We start from the raw sequence: 22,143 nt of genomic DNA, 5'->3' as shown, positions 1-22,143 counted from the left end.
AGTTCGATGAGAAAAACCGACTCCCGCCACTTAGGGACACCTAGATAATATAACCCGTCTTCGCCTGTCGCTTCCACACATATTTATTATCTTCCATTACGCACAAGTCTCGCTGGAAACGAAGGCGTGAGACCATAGCTAACGATGTAAATAGACGACGCAGGAGCAAAACGTATATAATAACCCCCCAGTATCAAGTAGAATTAGATCAGGTAGCCGGAAACACGTACTAGCCGAAGGTAAAGAACGGTATCGGTTCGAGTAGAGTCAATAATCATGATGACCAGCGCAAAATTCAATGGCCTAATCGGACAGAACATCCATTTTCGACCTATAGCGACAATTCTTTCCGCGACTCGATTGTAAATGATTTTTCTTATTTTCCGAAGTACATTGCATGCACGAACATCAGGAACTGTTGTGTTCGTGATTATTCCAGTTCTAGTTCATTATACAGGGTGTCTCAAGATTATAGTTCTTCCGAGAAACGATGGGTTCCTGTGGTCATTTGAAGTAATTTTTTCCTTCGCGGAAGTGCAATCCACGGCTTTGTTTACGAGTTATTAACGAAAAACTGTGACCAATGAGCGAACGAAGCCCAGTTCCGGCCGCCTCGCGCCAACTGGATCTCGTCTCTCATTGGTCACTGTTTATCGTTAATAACTCGTAAACAAAGCCGCGGATCGCATTTGCGCTAAGGAAAAAGTTACTTCAAATGATCTCACGAACCCTTCATTTCGCGGAAGTGACATAATTTTGTGACACCCTGTATTTATCTTTTTTCCTACGCTCCAAAAATTTAATTCGAAGGACCTGCGTGATTCTAGAAGTTACAAACTTCTTACAAACTCTGTTTGACATATTCTTTTGACAAACTCGTTGCAAACTTCGTCCGAAAGCATGGATTTATTAACTTTCCTTAACTGAAACATGAATTAGCTTAATATCAACAGTTTGCACGCGAGTTGGGTAGATCTTTTCTAAAATCCATGATATACGAGTTCCTAAATTTTCCAAATGGTGCAGAACAGTTTATTATCATCTCATCAAAAATATGTACAATTACTATCCGTGCCGCTAAGAAGAAGCAATTTACAATCATTCGTAACGAAGGTTACCGATTTCGAGCGGAAGGATTGTTGTCTGAATTACAGCTTCGAAACCGTCTGGGAACTGTGCAAACGATGCCTAAACAATCGATCGCTACCTAAGTGAAAATCGTAAGAGAACGTTGAGATACGAATCTGCGAATTCTACACGCGACAGTCGTGGAAAATAATAATATAATGGCCATGTAGAAGGGGATCCGTGCATACCATCGCTGTCAATAGTACTCGAAGCTGAAGACATCATTTTCGATTAACTGGTAACCGATCTTGACGCGACCCGTCGACAGTTACGCGCGGATAACGATCGATTCTAGTACTTAGGAGTATGTACGCGGTTAATGGAACAGAGAAAATTCACTGGGCAGAGAAGTTTATATCGTGTCGTGTTGTCATCGTGACCGCAAATAGAATTCAGGTTTCGCCGAGGAAGGGATTTCGAAGCTGGAGCGAAACGGGTTCGCGATCGATAAATGTTTCGAATGAATCGCCGATGCCGAACCAATTGCCGATCTTCTATTCGGTGAACGGATTACGGAGCATCGAATTACGTTTCCGTGAACTCGACTCCATTTTGCGCTTCGATGAATCTCGATTTCGGACTCGTCGAACACGTAGCCAGTGTATGTAATCGAATGTTAGGTTAAAAGTTACGCGCATGCGGTACACCGTCGAATGTTTCTATCGAAATTCAGAATTTCCAACGCGTCGATTTTTACCACTGTCTTCGTCGTCGTGAATTGTTCGAAACAGGAATGGAAAATCTGCGGACTATATCCGAAACGTCTGATCATCAATAAAGGGGACATAGTATAAATTTTCAAACTGTATTTCAATGATTTGACTTCCATCGAGCCGGTGACGAAGGTGGCTTCATCGTTTTCCAGGAGTTGCGCAAACATTTGAAAACGTTAGAAATAAATGGACGACTCGGAAGCCGATCAGCGTAAGCCCATTAACTTTAACGTTGAGATAAATAAGGATTTTGCAAATTAGATGTAAAGAAAGAACACAGTACCGCTAATGATACGAAGCACAATTTTTATTATAATCAAATAAAAATAGAAAGAATTGATGTTAATATTTAATTTTTTATTTAGCTTTTATTACTTATATTTGTTTTTACAATCCTTTTTATTTGTCATTCCGTGATCGATATAAGCGTTGTTACCTATTGTTTAATTAAGAAGAAATAAACTATGCTGATGTATCGATCGAAAGATCCTATGGTAAAGATGAGATTGCATAACTCATGCGTAACTCATTTTCAAGAAAAAACGGACTTACATGAACGGCTTCTGAACCGCCTAAATTATTTGATAACTAAACAATAGACAATTTTTTTACCGATAAAACGTTTAACGACGAATAGAAGTTTGAGTTTTTTTAATGCATATACAATTTCTACGCGATGACTTCTTCTACATATCAATTATGCTCGATTTGACGCGCATGCAAAATTACAAATCTAATACAATCGATAAGGTTACAAATCTAACGTAATTGATAACAAAATGCTAAGTTCGTACACAGATAAGAAAATTCGCGAAACGACGATACGTTCAATCAACTCTTGGAAACTAAACTATTTGTTTATTAATAGCCTCTGATCGCGATTCCTCGGGTTCAACGTGCAAATATTTGCTTTCCGCGATCTATCGAAAATCATGTTATCGTTCCCACGACGCGTGTCATCTCCTCGCAAGAGCTCGAAGTTGCGATAAATGCACGGACCATAAGGACTATAATCTTGGCTTATTGACGAAGGGGAGAGGTGAAGCTTGAAACGTAAGGGGAATATAATGTCACCGCCATCTTGGTGTGCTAAACTAGTTCTGCTATTTTGTCTTAATTGGTAAAGTTCAGTAAGGGCGAGGCGATCGAATACAGTGTTACTATAGAGAAACCCATAAACCTATACAGTAGAACTCCACTTATCAGAACTCCACTTATTGGAACAAAATTTTGGGCACTGCCCGATGTAGTGAACTTCTGCTGAACTCCTATTATTTGTCGAGCGTTGCTCCAATTATGTGAACATCTACTATTGGGAACCGAAAAGAATGGCCTTGCTCTTCGCGTTGTTTACGTAGCCAATAATGATCAAGAATCTGAAAAGGTAAAAGGGATTGAGTGGAGCCAGGAGAATCTACCGGGTGAACATTGAAATTCTGAACTACGATCGCGCGTCACGACGCGGAGCCTCTGTCTGACCGTAGTTCAGAATTGTAATGTTCACCCGGTAGATGCCCCACGCCGCTTTGCGGGACTCCCTGCGGATGCGTCGTCTTACTTTCCATGAATGATTGCAAAAAGTAATCATGACAATCGTAATCATTGATCAATTAACCATTACTAGAATAAATCAGTAGTCATAATTATATTTGATAATCTGTAATCATTGATCAGTAATCTGAAATTAAAGGGTCTTCCGCTGAGCCATAAAATACATGTGGATTTCCTAAAAACTATTCAGAGTTATCACCAACTATCATGATATGAAATTTTTCAGTTAATCATAACTCAAAAAGTAATCATTGTTACATTTGCTTAGCTTACTTGAGTTATTCATTAATCATGTGATAGTAATCGTAATCATTAATCATTTAATGGTAATTGTAACCATCAATCATAAACACAATTTCACGATAGTCATAATCGTGAATCATTAATCCGATCACTTTTTACCCAACTCTGGTTTCATCTTACCGTAACTTGGCACTGTCCTTATGGTCCGTGGACACGAGTCGCTAAACAACGACGACCAACATGTCCGACGTGTTGTCCCCGTGACCTGCGGATCGGAGGTCGATCGGAGCGACGTTTAATTGTTAAAGAACTCGTATCTTGCCAGTAGCGATAGAAGTGCCCTGAATTGTTTGCGATCGCTGCATTGGTACTCGTAGCCATTTTATGATCGGTACACGTCAACGAGGTAAGAACCGTATGGTTTGCCCGAGAATTTAACCAATCAATTGACCGTTGAAACAGTTTATTAATCGAATGTTCAAATCCTGTGTCCCTGTGTAATCTCCCTTTTGTTTATTAACCAGAAGTGTAATTAATATTGAAGAGTTGATGGCTTGTGTAGATGAACCGTAATTGCTTCCTATGGTGGAATCAAATTTTGACCAATCGTGTTGGGTGTCGAGTATAATAGGATTTGAATGTGTGCAATATTTTAATTGCTGTATCAATGCGTAAGAACTCAAAGAACCTAGAACTTTTTAAATTCGCATTGTACATCCTTCGATAAAAATCTGATATGAGTAAAAGGAAATTAAAGAAACGTTTATAGTTTGCATTGAATGTAACGATATCCTTACAGGATTCATCATACTGTATCTTGATGCTTGAAACACGATGCATTCTAATTATTTTGTGTTGATGAATTCATTAATATATAATTTAGCTGCAAATTCTAACTAAGGAATAACGACTACATATTTCGGTTTAAAACGCATCTAAAGTATGTTGTTTTATAGAATACTGGAGCCGGTTACTGGGGGATGACCAATTACTGTGTTATTTCGTTTGTTTTCGTCATATTCAATTAATAAATAATTAGCTTTATATTTGTCGAATAAGACATTCAATTTTTGTATTAAGAAATAAAGAAAATAAAAGAATAAAAAGATTTAACATGTCTTATTCAATAAATGTAAATTTAATTATTTATTTATTAACTATATCGGAAATAAATCAAAGGCACAGCAGTAGGCCATCCCACAATAACCGGTTTCACTACCCTATCAATGACAATATTGGAATTTAATCTCAGGCTTATACAATTTCTGTTGTAATTTATGCTTCGGTAATGAAGTTTCTGACAATTTCTCATAAAAACTTTTCTACAATTTCGACAGCTATGAAAACAAAAAACAAGTCATTTCGTCTGATTTAGTAACTCTAGCGTTAATTACCATTTTCTGAAGTTCTGCACACAATATGAATGTTTGCTACAATATCCATAACAATCGTAACATTCTAATGAGAAATTTGCAAATGAAAATTCACTTTTTCACTTTTTTCATACATTCGATCTGTTATACTTGACACAAGATTCGTTCCAATATTGTGGAAATGCATACACGAATCCATCCATCTACATATCCTAAATCTTTGTTCCTTTCGAACGGAGTAAAATTCGTACTCCTAATTCGATGACTGATAATTGACCCTTGCCGGATATGTAACTCTTCGCCGACATGACGTAGCGTTTATTCCACCGTACTATATATACAGCTTGTTTGAGGTAGCTACGTCGGCAACCATCATCGTGCAAACTCAAGCAAACTAAGCCCTCTTCCGCTGCAAGGAGGTAAGCCGGCGCTTTTAACTGCTCGAATTAGAGATAATCCCTAGATTCCCGTACTTTCCAAACGATTGTTAATTGTCCGCTTATCGTCAGCGGTATTCGCTCTCGAGCCAGGATTTTTATTTGTGCATGACAGCAGACCCCACCTCTCTTAGTACCGAAAACCTCTGCTCTTCGTCTTTTTACCAGTGCACAGATTTTGTGTTTCCGAATATTTCGTTTCTTCGCCCCATATTATTGTATATATGCACATGAACATGTATTGAGTTGATGCGTAAATCCTGTCGTTTATGCTCTGAGACCCTAAGCGCAATGTAATAGTGAAAAGGAACTGTTATTCTATGTTTACGTTGCGTGCCACTTCGAACTCCTGCGCTTTCTCTTTCAAGCACGTGTTGAATTTTTTAATTTCGCTGAGAATTATGCAGAGTAAACAGTCATTTACAACATTCCTTTTGTTTCTGCACAAATGAAGAGGAACGGAAGTGGAGATTGCCAAAATCATTTGCAGACGAGCTCTGACATGACTTGGACACTTTTATTTAGGACGATATCGCAACAAATATAAACGACCTATCTAATTCTAGTTCTGAAACATTCGAAAAATCATCTGCTTTATTTTTAATGTTTTTAGAAAGTGCATTTTGCCCCGTTCATCGATTGATCGCATTTTTCAAATTTTCATTATAGGCTTGGATAAAAGAGTTGGAAAACATGAGTTTTCTATCTTGTTTTTATCAGTCCAAATAATAGCAAAATTAAAAAAAGGATCATACTCACTATCTAATAAGCTAGTTTTTCTGTCATCTAAAAACAAATTCAAGTCATTTAGTGCAGTCATTTATGAATATAATGTAAGTCGGTAAAATAAGTAGCTACTACAGCAAATTCTTCCCAATTGTCATTCAGCTTGTAAACAAGAATGAACAATTTAGGAGAAGTAGTCCTCTTCCTAAATTGTCCATTTTCGTCCTCAAACTGAAAAACAATTGAGGAGAATTTACTGCAGTTCGAAAGTCAAAGTTGAGCTGAACTCGACGTAGGACTATCTATAAAGGGTCAAGAAAACTAAGCGATTCAAGATGCATTTGAAAGAATAAAAATAAAGCTTGTGATGCACATGCGTGCCTAAAATGTTTTTACTTTCAAGATGAAATTGTGGTTAACGCGTAAAGGAAAGCGTTATTAACGTGTAAGAATCAAACAATTTCCTTTTAGTATTGGAAAGTCGTCATCTAATACCATTCATACGGTGTGTAGTGTTTGATGCAATCAGCACAGTGAGACACAGTCAACCGGTTACTTAAGAAGTCGTTAGTCGTCTTATTTTCACCCGCACATTGTTGTATGGTAATTAAGTGCACAACTCTTATTAACGCACCTCGTGTAGACACACGGAAAGACAAGCTTGATGACGGCTAGGCAACTTCCGGTGACATAAAATTAACATGACACATCGCATCGCGATAAAAATGTCATCTCGGTCCTTATTACTTCCTCTGCGAAATTTTTCTGAACCCGATACATATTCTGAACAATTAGTACGTCAGATATTGTGCAACTGCATTTTTTTAATATTTTAAAATCAGTGGTGTTATTATTTGTTTTGTACACAGTAAATGATGTACAAGCCTGAGAAATAATGTATTCACGCGACATGACACACACACACACACACACACTATGTCTTTAATGAAATGTGGATATTGCAAATTATTTTTTGCACTGTGTTTTTTGTGAACGAAATATCTTTACACAATATTTAACACTCTGTATCATCAGTCTCCGAATATTGTATAGTCGTTTCGAAATTGAAGATAAGCAATTGAAAATTTTTTAAAAAATTGTTCAGAAGCGATAATTTTATCCGTAATTTAACAAATTATTTGGATTAACATTATGTAATATAACTGCTCCTGAAATTATTATTTTAATGAAAATAATTGAACTTCACTTGCATGCAGCTCAATCATGGAAATCCTGTTAAAAGGCTTTCGTTTAAAATTCGGTTCAGATAAAGAGTTAATATCGACGAATTTTTATTTATTTAATATTATAAATCACGGATTAGCATAATGTAATATTCGATTTTTGCACTCAACAGTCGCGTCAATTGTCAAAATTATTTATTCAGCAATATTAGAAAAAAAAACACACGAAGTTTCTAGCGACAAAGATATAGTATTCACTTGAACAACAACAGAACTTTTATTCTTAATATCTTTACAACATCTGGCTCGTCGAGCAGGCGATTATAAAAATGTAATCGTTCAGATAGTATCATCAAGTTCACAGAAATTTGATCCCTTTATTGGTTTTGTGATTATTTCGTACGTCCGTTGAATTATATATTTTATTGATCGTTGGTTTTTTTATTGTGGTGGTCGAATGACAAATTCAAATGATCCAAAGTAAAGCAAACAAAGTACTGAATTCTGTCTTCGTTTCGGAATTTTTGTGAAAATTTTGTATGCTTCCGTGGTTGATCTTGTTAGAAATCGAGTTTCGACACTCGAAAGTTCACTTTCTTCTTTTTCACTTTCAAGATTTGTGCTACTAAAAACTTACCTCAGACCTATATCTGTCATCTCACAGAAGTTCTATAGTTCATAGATGCATATACGAAATTCTCGGACTAATTATAACTAGATCGAGGATCGCGGATCACAAATTCTAATTTCTACTTATCATCTTACAAAAATTAGAATTAAAGAAAAGTATAAAGATTAAAATTAAAAGTAAAAAGGTTATATGAAACCTTGTTAATTTATACATTCTTTTGCGTTTAAAAAATCTGCACGTAAATGTATAAAGTTCCGTAGTCTACTCGTCGTACTTCGATTTCGAATAAATTGATTTATATGATCCATATAATTGGTCCACTGAAATAATTTTTTTCTTTTTAAATAACAAATACTATGTTCGAAGAAGATGGAAATCCATTGAAAGCAATTGTACTTCATTTTATATATATTTATAACCAGCATAAATATTCATATTACAAATTGATGTACAGCAGGACTCGGAATTAACCAGCATGTAACTCCCATCCCGAATCTCGCTCTCCGTTTATCGTCTAACACATACATATATACTACTCATATACACACGCACACATATAAAGCAACAGGCGCACGCGTCTGAGCTGTTCCGAGTCGAAAGCGGCGACCACGAGGAGCGAGACGCGCGACGGAAGTCAGGAGGCGTAGCCCTCGCGATCTTTATGTTGCATGCTCGATAATTCCGAGCTCTGATGTACAGTAAACTGATCTATGAAAATTTGACTCTGCAAGAATATTCACAGTTGTATTGTTTAAATCCTTCTTTATTTAATTTTATCTTCTGACAAGCTTATTCTGCTCCTGCCGTAGTATTGTATCTAGATTAATATATATATATATATATTAATTTTATTATATATATATATATATATATATATATATATTTATTATATATATATATATATATATATATATAAGTGATCGTGATAACATCATTCCTAATAAAAATATCTTGCTTTCCTAAGATATCTGTGGCTCATGACCGGACAATAATGTGTTAACCCTTGGCGGATTAGAAGTACAGTAAATCCTCTCCAATTGTCCCTCAGCTTGTAAACAAAATTGGACAATTTGGGAAAAGGAGATACGATTATTCGAACCACGCGGCTTATTGTTGAAGTTGCTGACAATCGGTGATTCCCGGCTTGAATAATTGTATCTCTTCCCAAATTGTCCATTTTTGCTTACAAACTAAGGAACAATTGGAGAGAATTTGCTGTGTTTCGAGTTTACGTATCGCCAAGTCCAAGATATTTTTCATCTGTAAAGAAATTATGTACCAATGATTTGTATATCAAATATAGAAAAAAAATGTTTCTTTTATAAAAATTTATTCATATATTTTTATCGAAATCGTTTCTATTTTTCCATAGTTTTCTGTCAGATTTTACGGTTTTATTGACTTTTGCCGCTATTGAACTGTTAAGGGTTAAGGGCGCGGGTCGCCGCACACTATGACGAGCCACACATACAAGAAAACCATATACGTATATTAGTTTTAGGGGTTTCTATCGACCAAAACTGACGCTTTAATATCGAAGTATGCAGTTCACAAGTGGAAAATTTAGATTCCGGAAAGACTAAACGACTGGGCTTCGGTTGTAGAAATATCCGTTTTGCAGTTATTGCGGAGATATTTGCAATATTCGGCCAGAGTGGTGTCAATCTCACGAGCATGACGTCACAAGATGGCCGCCGCTAACAGTTTTTCGTAAATATCGAGAGATATAGAGCTCGAATCGAAAATTCACAACCGAAGCCCAGTAGATAAGACACGTACAAAGACGGTTATGTCAAGATTATGTCAAGGTTATGTTATATACCTGACGGTTGAGCTCGCTGTGGTGCAGCTTGTTGGTTGGAAGAGAACTGTGACGCTAGTAGTGAAAAATGTCGGAAGCTCGGGGTTGGTGCTTCGGTCTATCAACTACTCCTGTGTCTTAATTAACTAAGAAATCAACTGAAAATACACTCCATTGCCTTTGTACGTGCCTTATCTACTGGACTTCGGTTGTGAATTTTCGATTCGAGCTCTATATCTCTCGATATTTACGAAAAACTGTTAGCGGCGGCCATCTTGTGACGTCATGCTCGTGAGATTGACACCACTCTGGCCGAATATTGCAAATATCTCCGCAATAACTGCAAAACGGATATTTCTACAACCGAAGCCCAGTCGTTTAGTCTTTCCGGAATCTAAATTTTCCACTTGTGAACTGCATACTTCGATATTAAAGCGTCAGTTTTGGTCGATAGAAACCCCTAAAACTAATATACGTATATGGTTTTCTTGTATGTGTGGCTCGTCATAGTGTGCGGCGACCCGCTCCCTTAAGTTTGTTCAACTACACCGAGACATCTCATTTCGTTTGGTAATATCTTTACGCGTTATGCGTGAGAAATAGCTGATTGTTCCACAGTTATATTAATTTCAGAATCGTATATACGAAGCGAAACTGGAGCAGTTTACACGAATTGCGAATCCGAGTCCTGGCGCACCCGTGGATCTAAATCAGTGTTTCTCAACTTAGGGTGTTCGACCCACCGAGAAACAATTTTCAATATTTTGATGAGCAATTGGAAAATAATTACCAGAACTAAATTATTGATGTTAAAATACTTTCGAGAGAAAAAATGACAATATTATAGTCGATTCAACGTGATGAAATAGTAAATGTAAATTGATGTTTGTGTGTGGGCAGTACATAAAATATTGAGTCTGTTAGATACTATTCAACATATAATAATAATGATATAATGGTATGGCTTTGTAACGAGTCACGAACGAAATATCAAATTTCAATTAATTTTGCAAGAGAATTATTGTTACCCTTTCTTTCGACACTTTTAATGGAATTCATCTTTAGTGTATAAATAAATTCTTAGTGAAAAAAAGAAATCGTCTGGATGTTACAAACCGCAGAGATTTGAAATTGAAATTGACTACATTAATAATCTCAAATCAAGACTTTTCGGAGCACGCATCAAATTCAAGGTTACACTAACGTAGATATTATGTTTTAGAGCTGTTTCATGACATAAAATTTAAAAAAAAATTATGTGGAAAAACAATTTTACGTATGTCTTTTTTATTTGAAGCACTTATTACAAATTTTGCACTCCCAATTAATCCTTTGGCAGGTCTTATTCATCTTTTTGCAAGATAGATTCATTTACTTGTAATTATTTATGATAAAATTTATATTACGAAGGTGAATCAAACATAAACTAGAAATATTTATTTTTAATTTATTGATATATCATAAAAATACGAATGTTGGTATTTATTTTTCTACATAATCTTCTGATATGGAAACACATTTGTTCCAACACTAAAAACAGCGTTGTCAATAGCTAATTTTTTTATTCCGCTATTTTAATATGAAAGTAGTTGTGACACCAGCTATTCGCGCACGAACGCAGCGACAGCAGCATCGTCATCAAATCGCCGTCCTCCAAGTAAAATTTTGACTGGCCCAAACAAATCATAATCACAGGGCGATAGGGTCTTTTTGAAACCGAAGAGTGACAGTAGCTATTGTTTGTGCACTGCCGTAGGTTATTTCGCCTTCCGGGCAATTTCAGCAATTGTTATTCGGTGGTCACCCTTGGGTCACCTTTCGGGCAATGTTCCTGTCTTTCATTTTCAACACTATCTCGTCCTAAAAATTGTTTATGCCACTCGTACAACTGAGTCTTCTTAAGGGTGTTGATACCGAACTTTTTGCCTTGAGTTTTCTCTGGCCGTTTTGCGTCCTCTTTCGTGAAAAATTTGATAATATTCTGTTGCGTTCGTAAAAAATTAATTCCAGTTTATATTTGATTTACCCTTGTAAATAAAAAAAATTGAATGTCATTTTATTGAATGACATTAATTATTTCTAATAATATTTGTATTATTTGATAGATAAATGTATAATTTCATAATAAATTTCAAAATTCAAAGAAAACTTTATAAAAAATGATCATAGATTAATTATGTGTTACGAAATTTTTATTATTTTGTAAATAAGAATATAGATTCATATTAAATTATAAAATTGAATTAAATTTTCGAAGTAATAGTTAGGGTAAATTTTATTTGCAGAAGGATAAATTAGAATTGCAAAAAGATAAATTTAATTTATGAAAAGGTAAATAAGACCCAAAAATGTTATGCATTGCAAAAAGCTGAATATGATTTACAAACTGGTTATGAACTGATTCAGAACCTGGTTTACTGTTGTATTGGGAAGAGAGGTATCACTGAGCCGTTAAGGTGGGGCACGATCCGAAAAGGTTGGGAAACACTGATCTAGATAAACGCTATCATTATTACCAAAAGATCTTATCTTTATTTGCTAGCACATTCGTCAGTAAACGGCAATAGCGCATGAGTGTTCATCAGTATAATTTTTCCATTAAATGAACTGCTAGTGTTGGGTGTTGTCGTGAAGTTCTAGTGCAAGAATTTCTTTTCATTTTACACATGTATAGGGTATTTATTTTATCCTGCAAATTGAAGTATCTTCGTTATTTTGCTGATACAAGAAAATGTGGCGGGACAACTTTGTTTAGTTCAAAGCTACAAGTATTATGATTCGTGTTTTTTCTCTCGAGTTCATTTTTTTTCAACCATTAAAGACCATCCCCCTATTTTGTACACATTAATTCCTATTTTTTATAACGCTGATAAATCAGACAGACAAGACAGACAGATCAAGACGAATTCAACGACCTCTGATACTGTGGCCTTCGAATGACCTTGAAGAAAAAATTTAATAATTTGGTTTCTCGCATAATGGGTTAGACACCTGTCGTATTCAAACCACATCATTCCTCGGTAATGCAAGGGAACATCATGAAGAAGCATTTCAATTCCATTGAAGATCATTTGAAGGCCATAGTGTCAGAGGTCGTTGAATTCGTCTTGATGTATACCACAGTGTTGGGTTATACAAAACAGCAATTGATGTCCAAAAAATAGCGATCGACACTTGGAAAAAATGATCTTGATTCTCAGCTTTGAGAACTGAACAAAGTTGTCCTGACGCACTTTTTTTATAATAATGTAGTTATTTCAATGTGCAGGATAAAATAAACATCCTATATAAATTATCTCATAAAAAAAGAAGTTCGAGAGCATCACTCTTATCCTATTTCGGATAGATTAATGTGTCAATTATAATATTCAAAGCAACGATCCACTCACATTCTCTTAAAGAGATTATTATTGTTATCTTATAAATTTTCGTCCTCCTCCTGTTAGTTCAAATCACGATACTCTGATCGAGTCTAATTAGATTACTCCGAAGGTACTCCAAGATTGTTATCAGTTCGAGATATACTTTTTCTTTCCGCTCATGAACTGTGAATGTCTGCGTATAATTGCATTCTCATAGATAAGTTTACTAGAATTATAGTAGAATAGCAGTTTAATAAAAAGTAGCAGAAGGTAAATCATCAATATAGTGTTGTGAATTTCATAAACTCTCTGTAATTAACGTATCAACTCGAAACTAATCTAAAACCTATGTCAACCATAATTTCATCAGTCGTAATTTCATAATGTCTACAGCTTAATTATCGATCACCTCTGTCAATTTATTGAGTACTTTATCATTCTTCCACAAACATGAGCTTTCAGTAATTAGAAATAACGTTTATAATTGTATAATTAAGTCAAATAATGTTCATAATTTCAGTCGGGAGTACATGTTCCGCTTAAATTCGTAAAATCCTAAATCTCTAACTCGCGTACTTTACTCGGAACAAGTCTGTCTGTTCGAATATTACAACAATTCACGCGACACAGAACACACATTTTTTTTTCGTTTACAGTTCGTCAATGTTACGAACGAATGTTCTCCTTGCACGTGTTCTATTCTGCACAGATTGTGCAAAAAGATTTATGGTGGTAGTCATGCATGAACGCCGGTGCATCGATGTCTATCGAAAACATGGCGAACACGAAAAAAAAAACAATAGTCTACCTGAACGAGACCCGTAGAATGCAAAATGATCTTCCATCCGAAACCACAGTTGCCACTCAAGTTGTTATTCGAAATCCAGTGTTTCTCAAGCTTCGTTCCGTTACAGTTATCTCCCTTTGCATCTCCTTCGTTTAATCCGTGTTGATTTCAATCGTTAGTTTCTTGTCTGGCAGAGTACTATCGTTCCCGAGGGAATAATGAAGCGTGCATGGGAATACGTGATAATTGTTTTGCCGCACAAAATGCTTTTGTTATCGTTTGCAGTGCATGGGAGTGTGTGATCGCCGCTTTACTCGGAAAGTAACATTGCTTCGGATGTGAGCAACATCTCTCGAATTTAGTCACTGATTATTTTCAAATACATGTATAATACCAGATTTACGGAGCACTGAACGGACTGTTTTATATGATCGAAGATGACCAAGAGATTATACGTATAAATACCGATGAAAATAAGAAAAATAAATTTACTCAGACTTTAACGATTTTTATGGATTATGATAAGCACATATGAATGTGCCAGGAAAAAAAACAAATTTATTGAATATATTCTCCATAGATCTAGATTTACGATCTCATTAATCGTAAATTAAAAAGCCCGTAAACCTAGCGTTAATATGATATTTTATTATTGATAGACTGCGGATTTTACGCATTTCCAGCAAGAACGAGCAGGTGCAATATCAAACAGAAAAATTGAAACTATTTAAAAATATCTACCTGCAGCTTCCAACTCTTTAAAATTATTAAAGAAAGAATTCGGTGCCCAGCTTCTTCTTTAACATTGATGCCGAATATTTTTATTCCGCATAAAAATTCGCAGTCTAATTCTGAGTATTTAAAATAATCCTTATCTAAATCCACGTTGAAATAACGCAATTGTAGAATGACTATTTCAAAACAAACGAATACAGCTTACAATCGAAAATGTTGAACGACACCCAACGCACGAAAGCTTCTGAAGTTTTTATGAAATTAATTTATTATTACATTTCACGTTTTGCACGTGTGTGTAACAAATGTAAAACCATCACCTTAAGATTATCTTTTAAGTTAATCCTCCGAAATGTAAATGTACATAATGATTTACATTCTACTACTACTAATCAATGAAATTATAGCCTAATTTCAAAATAAGTTCTCGCAATCGAAGAGTTAGTGTCAATTGTTTCCGCTGAAATTGCTTTCCAATTAATTGCATGCTACACAAACACAGTAACAAAAATGACACGGGCTCTTTATGACCAATAATATCGAATCTGTAATGTTTCAATTATTAATATCAATCGTTCTCCTCTTTGCCTGTAAGTTTTTGGATTTGTAATTCGTAAATCCGTCTATAAACGAAAATGCTAATAGCAGAAAGAATCGATTAGCGATTTTCACAAATAAGAGAAGTAATCAAGATTTCTCTGTGACAATATTAGAACACTTTATATGTATGCACATATCGGTGGTTCGCTGTTTCGACTACATCGGTTAGCAGGTCAGTAAAACGCATCACTGTTCTCCATCGTGCTGCACTTTTTTTGCAACGCGCGGAGACAGGAAAACACATTGCTCAAAACAATTAGAGATGCAGCAGCTGTGGCTGTTCACACGGCATTAAATTTCTGGATGCAATCATCGTTTAATTTTCATCTAATAATTGCCTTGAGTCCAAACTTATCTAGAGTTCCACAAATAGCAGAAGAATCTATATCTTTGCTTGATTGCCGCAACAATCCGCTTGCAATAGCAATTCAACTTTTTTATCTTTTGTATGTTCCAGTTAATAAGTAGCTAAATTGCCGTAGATTTCCACTTTATTTGTAACTAGACTTCAATGTGAGAATTCGTTATCATCAAAATATGTTTCACATTTTTATTATTTCAAATAATAAATTAAAGCTCGATCTAAAGGAACCAATATGCAAAATGATTTACTATATAAATCGATAATATTATGTCTGGCACTGTGACTAAGTAAGTGTTCTATTATCCGAACACCGGGTCATACCAAGGCCTTACTGTGAAACAAAAATGAGTGCATCAAATATAGATTAGTAAATATTTTTAAAAAAATAATAAAAAACATTATTATATCTTTCACAATTGATTGAATTTAATGAAAGGAGAAATAAATCTCTGTTTTCATTTTGCGCAGACATCCACAGTTTATTTACAGTGAGGAACGATATAGACACCATTTCAAAAGCAATAATGTTTGAAAAATTGGACCAGATAACTTAACATTTTTTTTTTAGCAATTGTTTGAAATAACAAACAAATAAGAGATGATGTTTTTCAACTATTTTATCTGAACTTAAAAGGAAAATTTGAACAATCCGTTTTCTATTAGGTCATGCAATATGAAATGTCGAGATTCTTATCTCTCACAAATCCCAATGAATTTTTTTGCATCTTTTCTCAAAAGGGAATTTTTTATCGAAACCTTGAAACAAAAAATTATTATTAAAATGAATAGGTGAAATATAAAATGAAAGTATTAGAAGAATGTAACGATATGGGCACATTCTTTTAAAAGACAATTTAAATTATTAACACAAGAAACCAATTTTTCTGTTCATACTTCTTTTTGCAAATCATTCATAAACATTTTAATTTGTATAAATATCCGCGGTCCACGTATAAGTTGATATCTATGAAACGCATTCTTTAAATTTTCGTTACAGGCTCAGACAAGAAAGTTGGAAAAACGTAGTTTGTAAATTGTTAAAAAAAATGTCTTTACTCATTGTCTAGTAAACTGAAACGTCTAGCATCTGAAACAAGTTCAAGTCATTTCATCTAATTTTTAAGAAAGTTTTTTAAAAGGTGTCCGAATGTTATCATTACTAGACTGCGGATTTTATGCATTTATGACAAAAATAAATGGATCAATAGAAAAAAACATTTAAACAGTTCGAAAATACTATTGTAAGGATCCGCGGTCTAGTCATTACACGCCTTATAAATATAAATCGATTTGCATTTGGAGCAGAAAAATAAGTACAGAAACTATGAAATCACTGTTATTAAACGACGTAGGCAATTTCGAATATGGACGCAAGGATTAACTGTTTCGTAGCGAACACAGCAACCAACCGATTGAGAAAATAGGCGAATTGCCCGCCGGCGCGTGTAACAGTTTCGAAAGTTGGGTCATAAAGGGTCGCAATTACCGGAAGGTCGGGCCCGGCCGTGCCAACGGTCAAGTTTGAGAAACCCTGCCCGGACCCGGCAAAGCACGACTGTGTCGATTTGCATAGAATGTGGCGTTGCAAAATTCGTGGCGGTGCTAGCCGCAAGCCCAGTTCCGTACGGCATGGCAGAAGCAATAACGCAGTGCTCGTCTCTACAGGAACCGATCGTTATCGAGAAAGCAGACGAAGAGGAGGCAGCGACGATTTGCCAGCCGAGCCCGCCAGTCGAACACGAAGAGCACGAGGAAAAGGAAGCGGCGATGAACGGGAAGATCATCGAGGCTTTCGAGCCACCGCCGCGAAAGCTGATCGAGGAGTCAATCGACGCGCACGATGCACCTGAGACCACCGAGGCCGCGTGCATCCCTGCGGCCGAACGGCCGACGACCTTGACCCTCGGCAACCAAGAAATCGGCATGCTGGACACGATCGGCATCCTCAGCCCGATGTCTCCCATCTCCAAGCAGGTAACCGATCCTCTTTGCAACCGATTTCTCGGATCCCACGGCGTTACTCGATGCTTTGCGCTTTCCAAACGATTTTCATTTCGTCGCAACCACTTTCACAACATCGTCTGATCTCAGGATGCGGCAGAGTTCTAATGTGACAATTTGAAAATAGAGTTTGCTCGCTTCGATGTGTTCTCGATATCTTGATACCTTATCTACTGGCAGTTTTTTAGCAGTTATTTGAACATTTTTATCAAATGTTGAAAATTGCGAAAGAAATTATTTCAGTTTCATTCACGACGCAGCAGATTATTTGAATTAACGATTCTGCCATAATTTTAATTAACGCTTTAACCGACTGTTTTCCATAATAGACCGTTTCTTCATGACGAGTATACTCGTCGAAAACAGCTAACTGTTTGAGAAGGATATATAGTGATTCGCGTTAATGTTCGGACACCTTTCAAAACAGAATACATTTTTTCGAATTGAACGAAATTTTTTTCTTAAACTTTTTTTTTTCTTAAATTTGCTATTAACTTGGAAAGACTCTCATGTTCGTTAATTTTTTTATCTGAACCTATAACGAGATTATAGCCTAATCGAAAGTCGTGGAAAACTGCGATCTCCGCGATCTTTAGTTGTTTGTGTCTCATAATAACGTCAACTAATTGCAATGAAATTTGTAGCATGCATGTAAATTACAGAGACCTTCAAAACATGTTTTTATTTCGTTATAAGCTCAGATGTAAATTAATAAATCTTGCTTTTTACATTTCAAGCAACTGCAATTTTTAAAAACAATTGTAAACATTGCCTAATAAACTAGTGTCTCTAACATCTAAAAAAATACAGGTCATTTTGTCCACTATGAGAAACGTTATTCGGTTTTAAAAGGTATGATATTCATTTAATTATATATTTTATAAAAGTGTTGTTATCTAAACAAAATATAGTGAAAATCAAATATATATACAGTATAATTAGAGTAACTTGGACACTTTTCAAAGAGTTTGCAACAGTTAGCTGATTAAGATCGAAGATCAAGAGTTAAAAATTTTATTAAAAAATGTCTCAAAAACCACGACAATCTTATTTATAATTCAATGAATTATTTCAGTGAATATGATATATAACAATCTCTTTTGGAATTGTTAAATTTGAAACTGCAAGGCCAATTAATAGCATTCTGGTAAACAAAGTGTTAATACAGTGTAAGTTCTGGAATTGTTATTAAAAAGGAAATGATCAAACTTTTTTCGTTTTAGATATAACTCAGTCAATACCAAACGTACCGAGAAATAACTAACGTGTGTTACCTTATAACAACGAAAATATTTATTTATACCTTCCGCCATTTTTATTATGATGTATGCTTGGATTGCGAAAAGTCAATCATTTCCAATGAAAGTTTTTACAATTTCAGCATCCGTAAAACGAGAAATGTGAAACCTGACGTTTTGACCAGCTCGGTGAGAGCTTAGTGTTAAAAAAATCTTGTTTACAGTAAATGATGTGTTGAGTTGTGAAAAACGGTCCACGTTTGCCATTCTTAACTACTATGTGTCATTTCGCGTCGTAGCTTTCGCGATCGACTAATACATATTTACTTATCGTATCAGCTATATTCCGCGTGTGTTTTAAATAAACATGATTCAATAATGATTGTAGCTGTGAATCATACGTGATGCACTGGACAGTGAACGTGATAATCGTGTGTATACGAGTGCATGAACTGTTTGATATCAGTTTTCATTGAAGTTAAAGAACTTTGTTTTGTAATCTAATTTTTTAACTCTATTGAATTTGATAATATAATTTAATATAAAATTTAATCGTGATACATTTTTATTATTTTGAATTAAAAATAGATTTGTAATAGTATATTCAACGATCTGTAATTGATTACTGCGACAGCCTTTTGAATTTCTTCGCGCGAATGACGTCTGACTCTCTGGAATACATTATGACAACTTCTAAATTTGTTTCCAAATTGCGTACGACACCGATTATACTTTCTGTGAAGAAGACAGTCAACATTTGCTGTGTCAGCGATAACAGTAATTAGTGGTTACGACAGAGAGATCTGAACATTTTACCTTAATCGTCTCGTGACTATCTTTTATCTTCTGCTTACCTCCTATCAGTGTGGATTTAACTATTTCTGAAAAAAATAGAGACGTTCGATAATATTGTATAAAAATTCTGATAACAGGTGTATAGAATTGGATTATAAATGAAAAACATTTAAAACAAACAGCTTTCAGTCATATTTTTCTACTTACGTGAAAACAAACTTTGTTATATAACACTGTGCTACATCATTTTTGTTGTTGTACGTAGTTTTATGAAACGCAATCATCGAATGAGACGCAGACAGTTCTTTTTTCTTTTAATATTCTGGTAGGCTGCAAACGTCAGATATCTGATTTCTGCTAATTAAACTTCCTTTGAGAACTTCGGCTAGTGAAAGTGCAAAGCATTGTTCTATAATTAATAAGGTTTGCAAGAAATGCAATTTAATGAATTTAATAAGACTCGCAGCATAGAAACCTTTAGAATTTAAACAAAGGCTGATTTATTTATTCGGAGGAAACGAAATTGCATTTTGTCTATGTTTCCCGATCTTTCGAAATGACAAGAAACATTTGAGCCGTTTATTTTGAAAGTGGCATAAGTCACTTTTTTTTTTTAAACGAAAAGATACCGTTCAATTGTAATTAGTGTTACCATTAACTCGATTTTTTTTGAAAAAGTGACTTATGCCACTTTCAAAATAAACGGCTCATTTATCGTGGCGAAAGTTGCATAGATCGAACCAGTTAAATGTATAAGTGACTTATGTTATTGACAATAGTAATTATTATTTGCATTTTGTTAACAATTGTAATAATTATTTTTATTTAACTATTATTATTTATTTATTTTAACTCGAATCTTGTATATTTTATTTTGAAAATATAATAGAATACTGCAAAGTGAACGGACGTTACGGAGCATTTGTAATTTAAGAATGTAAAAATCCATGCTCGCATAAATGTCCGACGTATTAAACGGCTAAGTTCTCACAGAACGGTAGCTGTCCGTAATAAACAGTAACCATAGCAGTTCTTTATAGGCAATAGCGTGTTTATCTCTGCCCATTTACTTAAAACCGCTAGAATTCTAACTAATTGGATTTCTTCTATTACAGATCTTACCGCTGAACCTCTCCAGCGACGAAGAGATTGTTACCGGTCTGGCATTTCCCCTTGGACCACCTACCAGTGTAGAACCTCCAAAGGAGAAACCACCGCCACCACCCGTGGATGTCAGCGACGAGGAGAGTCTTCCCATAGAGCCCCTGAAGAGATTAAACTCTACCCGCAGAATTAAAAAAGAATTGCGCACGAGGCGTTCCGATTTTCTTGGAATCGAAGGGGTAAGTGATTATCCGTTCATTACGAATACACGATTCATATTAACTTCCACCGCACGCTTGGAGCGTACGACGAAAATAAATCGAATACGAAAATAATCGAATCACTTCTCGCACATTAAAGGGAACAAATTATTATTGCATACGTAACGAATTTTATAAGCAACTATATACAGCAACAACGAGATTTCTGAAAGTTAAAAACGAGAAAAAGTTCTATACTTCTGTTAGAGACTATTACGTTTCATAAAGGATAAAAATGTTACTAAACTTTCCTAAAAATCTCACGGTGCCGAATTTTACGATATCGAAGTAGCTGTGAATGGACAAAATCTGTAATAACTATTCTAAACCGAAGCTGATTGGGTCTTAAGACTTAGCCAGCCGAATGGGAAGATCTCCTCCTTTTAAATTCAGTCGATTGATGGCCGAATGGGTAAATCTTACACTTCTAATTTCTAAAAATTAGAAGTGATTGCTTAATTTTGTAAAGATTTGCAAGAGATACGAATGCTGAAGAAGTAATTGATGCCGTATAAGTTTACTTTGCAATTTTCATTTAACCGAATGAAATGTTTTAATTTCATGAAATTCTTGAGGTTTTTGGCGCGGCCGTGAAAGTGTTAAGAAAATAATGTACTGCATAAAATAGTTTAAGAAGGGCACAATTTCTATAATTCTTAACAACCTCTTTGGTTAGCTCTTTTTATTGATTCTTAAAAAGATGTAACCGAGATAGTGTATTAGAAATGTCCTGCGACGCTACGACGGTAGATGTCGCAAAAATTATAAAAATGAGTAAAATATTTGATTTCTGATAAGCAAAAACACAGATTAATTGTGATTACTTTGAAACTAGTACCTAAGCTCAGTGTAGAATTCATGTTTTCCGCGAGTAAAGTCGACACTGTCGACATTCTTTTCCGCTTGTTTTCTTCGCTTGTCGTTTCTTCTCACGCGTTTCCACCGTTTCGACAACTTTCACTCGTTTCCGGAAGCCAACGTGCTCCATAGTAATGCACTTCGCGTTGGTACACCCGCGTTTAGCGTTGCGAAAGATGGTATCGTCGCCGTAACATCGTTTAATGATATTAATTGGAGCACGTGAATGGATTTACGTAACGCACACCAACC

The 22,143-nt window shown here is 35.2% G+C and overlaps 1 protein-coding gene and 1 long non-coding RNA gene across 11 annotated transcripts in view; one reads left to right on the top strand and one right to left on the bottom strand.

Moving 5' to 3' along the window:
• Positions 1-22,143, top strand: part of smash (smallish) — a 368,080-nt gene that overhangs the window by 332,153 nt on the left and 13,784 nt on the right. For 8 of the 9 annotated variants that reach the window (XM_076523766.1, XM_076523763.1, XM_076523760.1 and 5 more), the window contains 2 exons: positions 17,301-17,609; positions 20,785-21,012. In XM_076523766.1, the coding sequence (XP_076379881.1) occupies positions 17,301-17,609; positions 20,785-21,012 (537 nt within the window). The remainder of the gene's footprint in view (positions 1-17,300; positions 17,610-20,784; positions 21,013-22,143) is intronic. The other variant, XM_076523769.1, reaches the window with a different exon arrangement.
• Positions 19,392-22,133, bottom strand: LOC117220407 (uncharacterized). 2 transcript variants are annotated; one of them, XR_013033883.1, is made up of 4 exons: positions 21,872-22,133; positions 19,877-20,054; positions 19,691-19,755; positions 19,392-19,609 (listed from the first exon to the last, which is right to left on the bottom strand). It is a non-coding gene; the product is annotated as an uncharacterized LOC117220407 (long non-coding RNA). The 2 variants fall into 2 exon arrangements; XR_004490266.2 differs by lacking the exon at positions 21,872-22,133 and having other exon boundaries at positions 19,877-20,314.

Source organism: Megalopta genalis, chromosome 7, assembly GCF_051020955.1.
Source record: "Megalopta genalis isolate 19385.01 chromosome 7, iyMegGena1_principal, whole genome shotgun sequence".
Lineage (NCBI taxonomy): Eukaryota > Metazoa > Arthropoda > Insecta > Hymenoptera > Halictidae > Megalopta > Megalopta genalis.
Note: the sequence above shows the minus strand (reverse complement) of the source record. Positions and strands in the feature narration are given on the sequence as shown.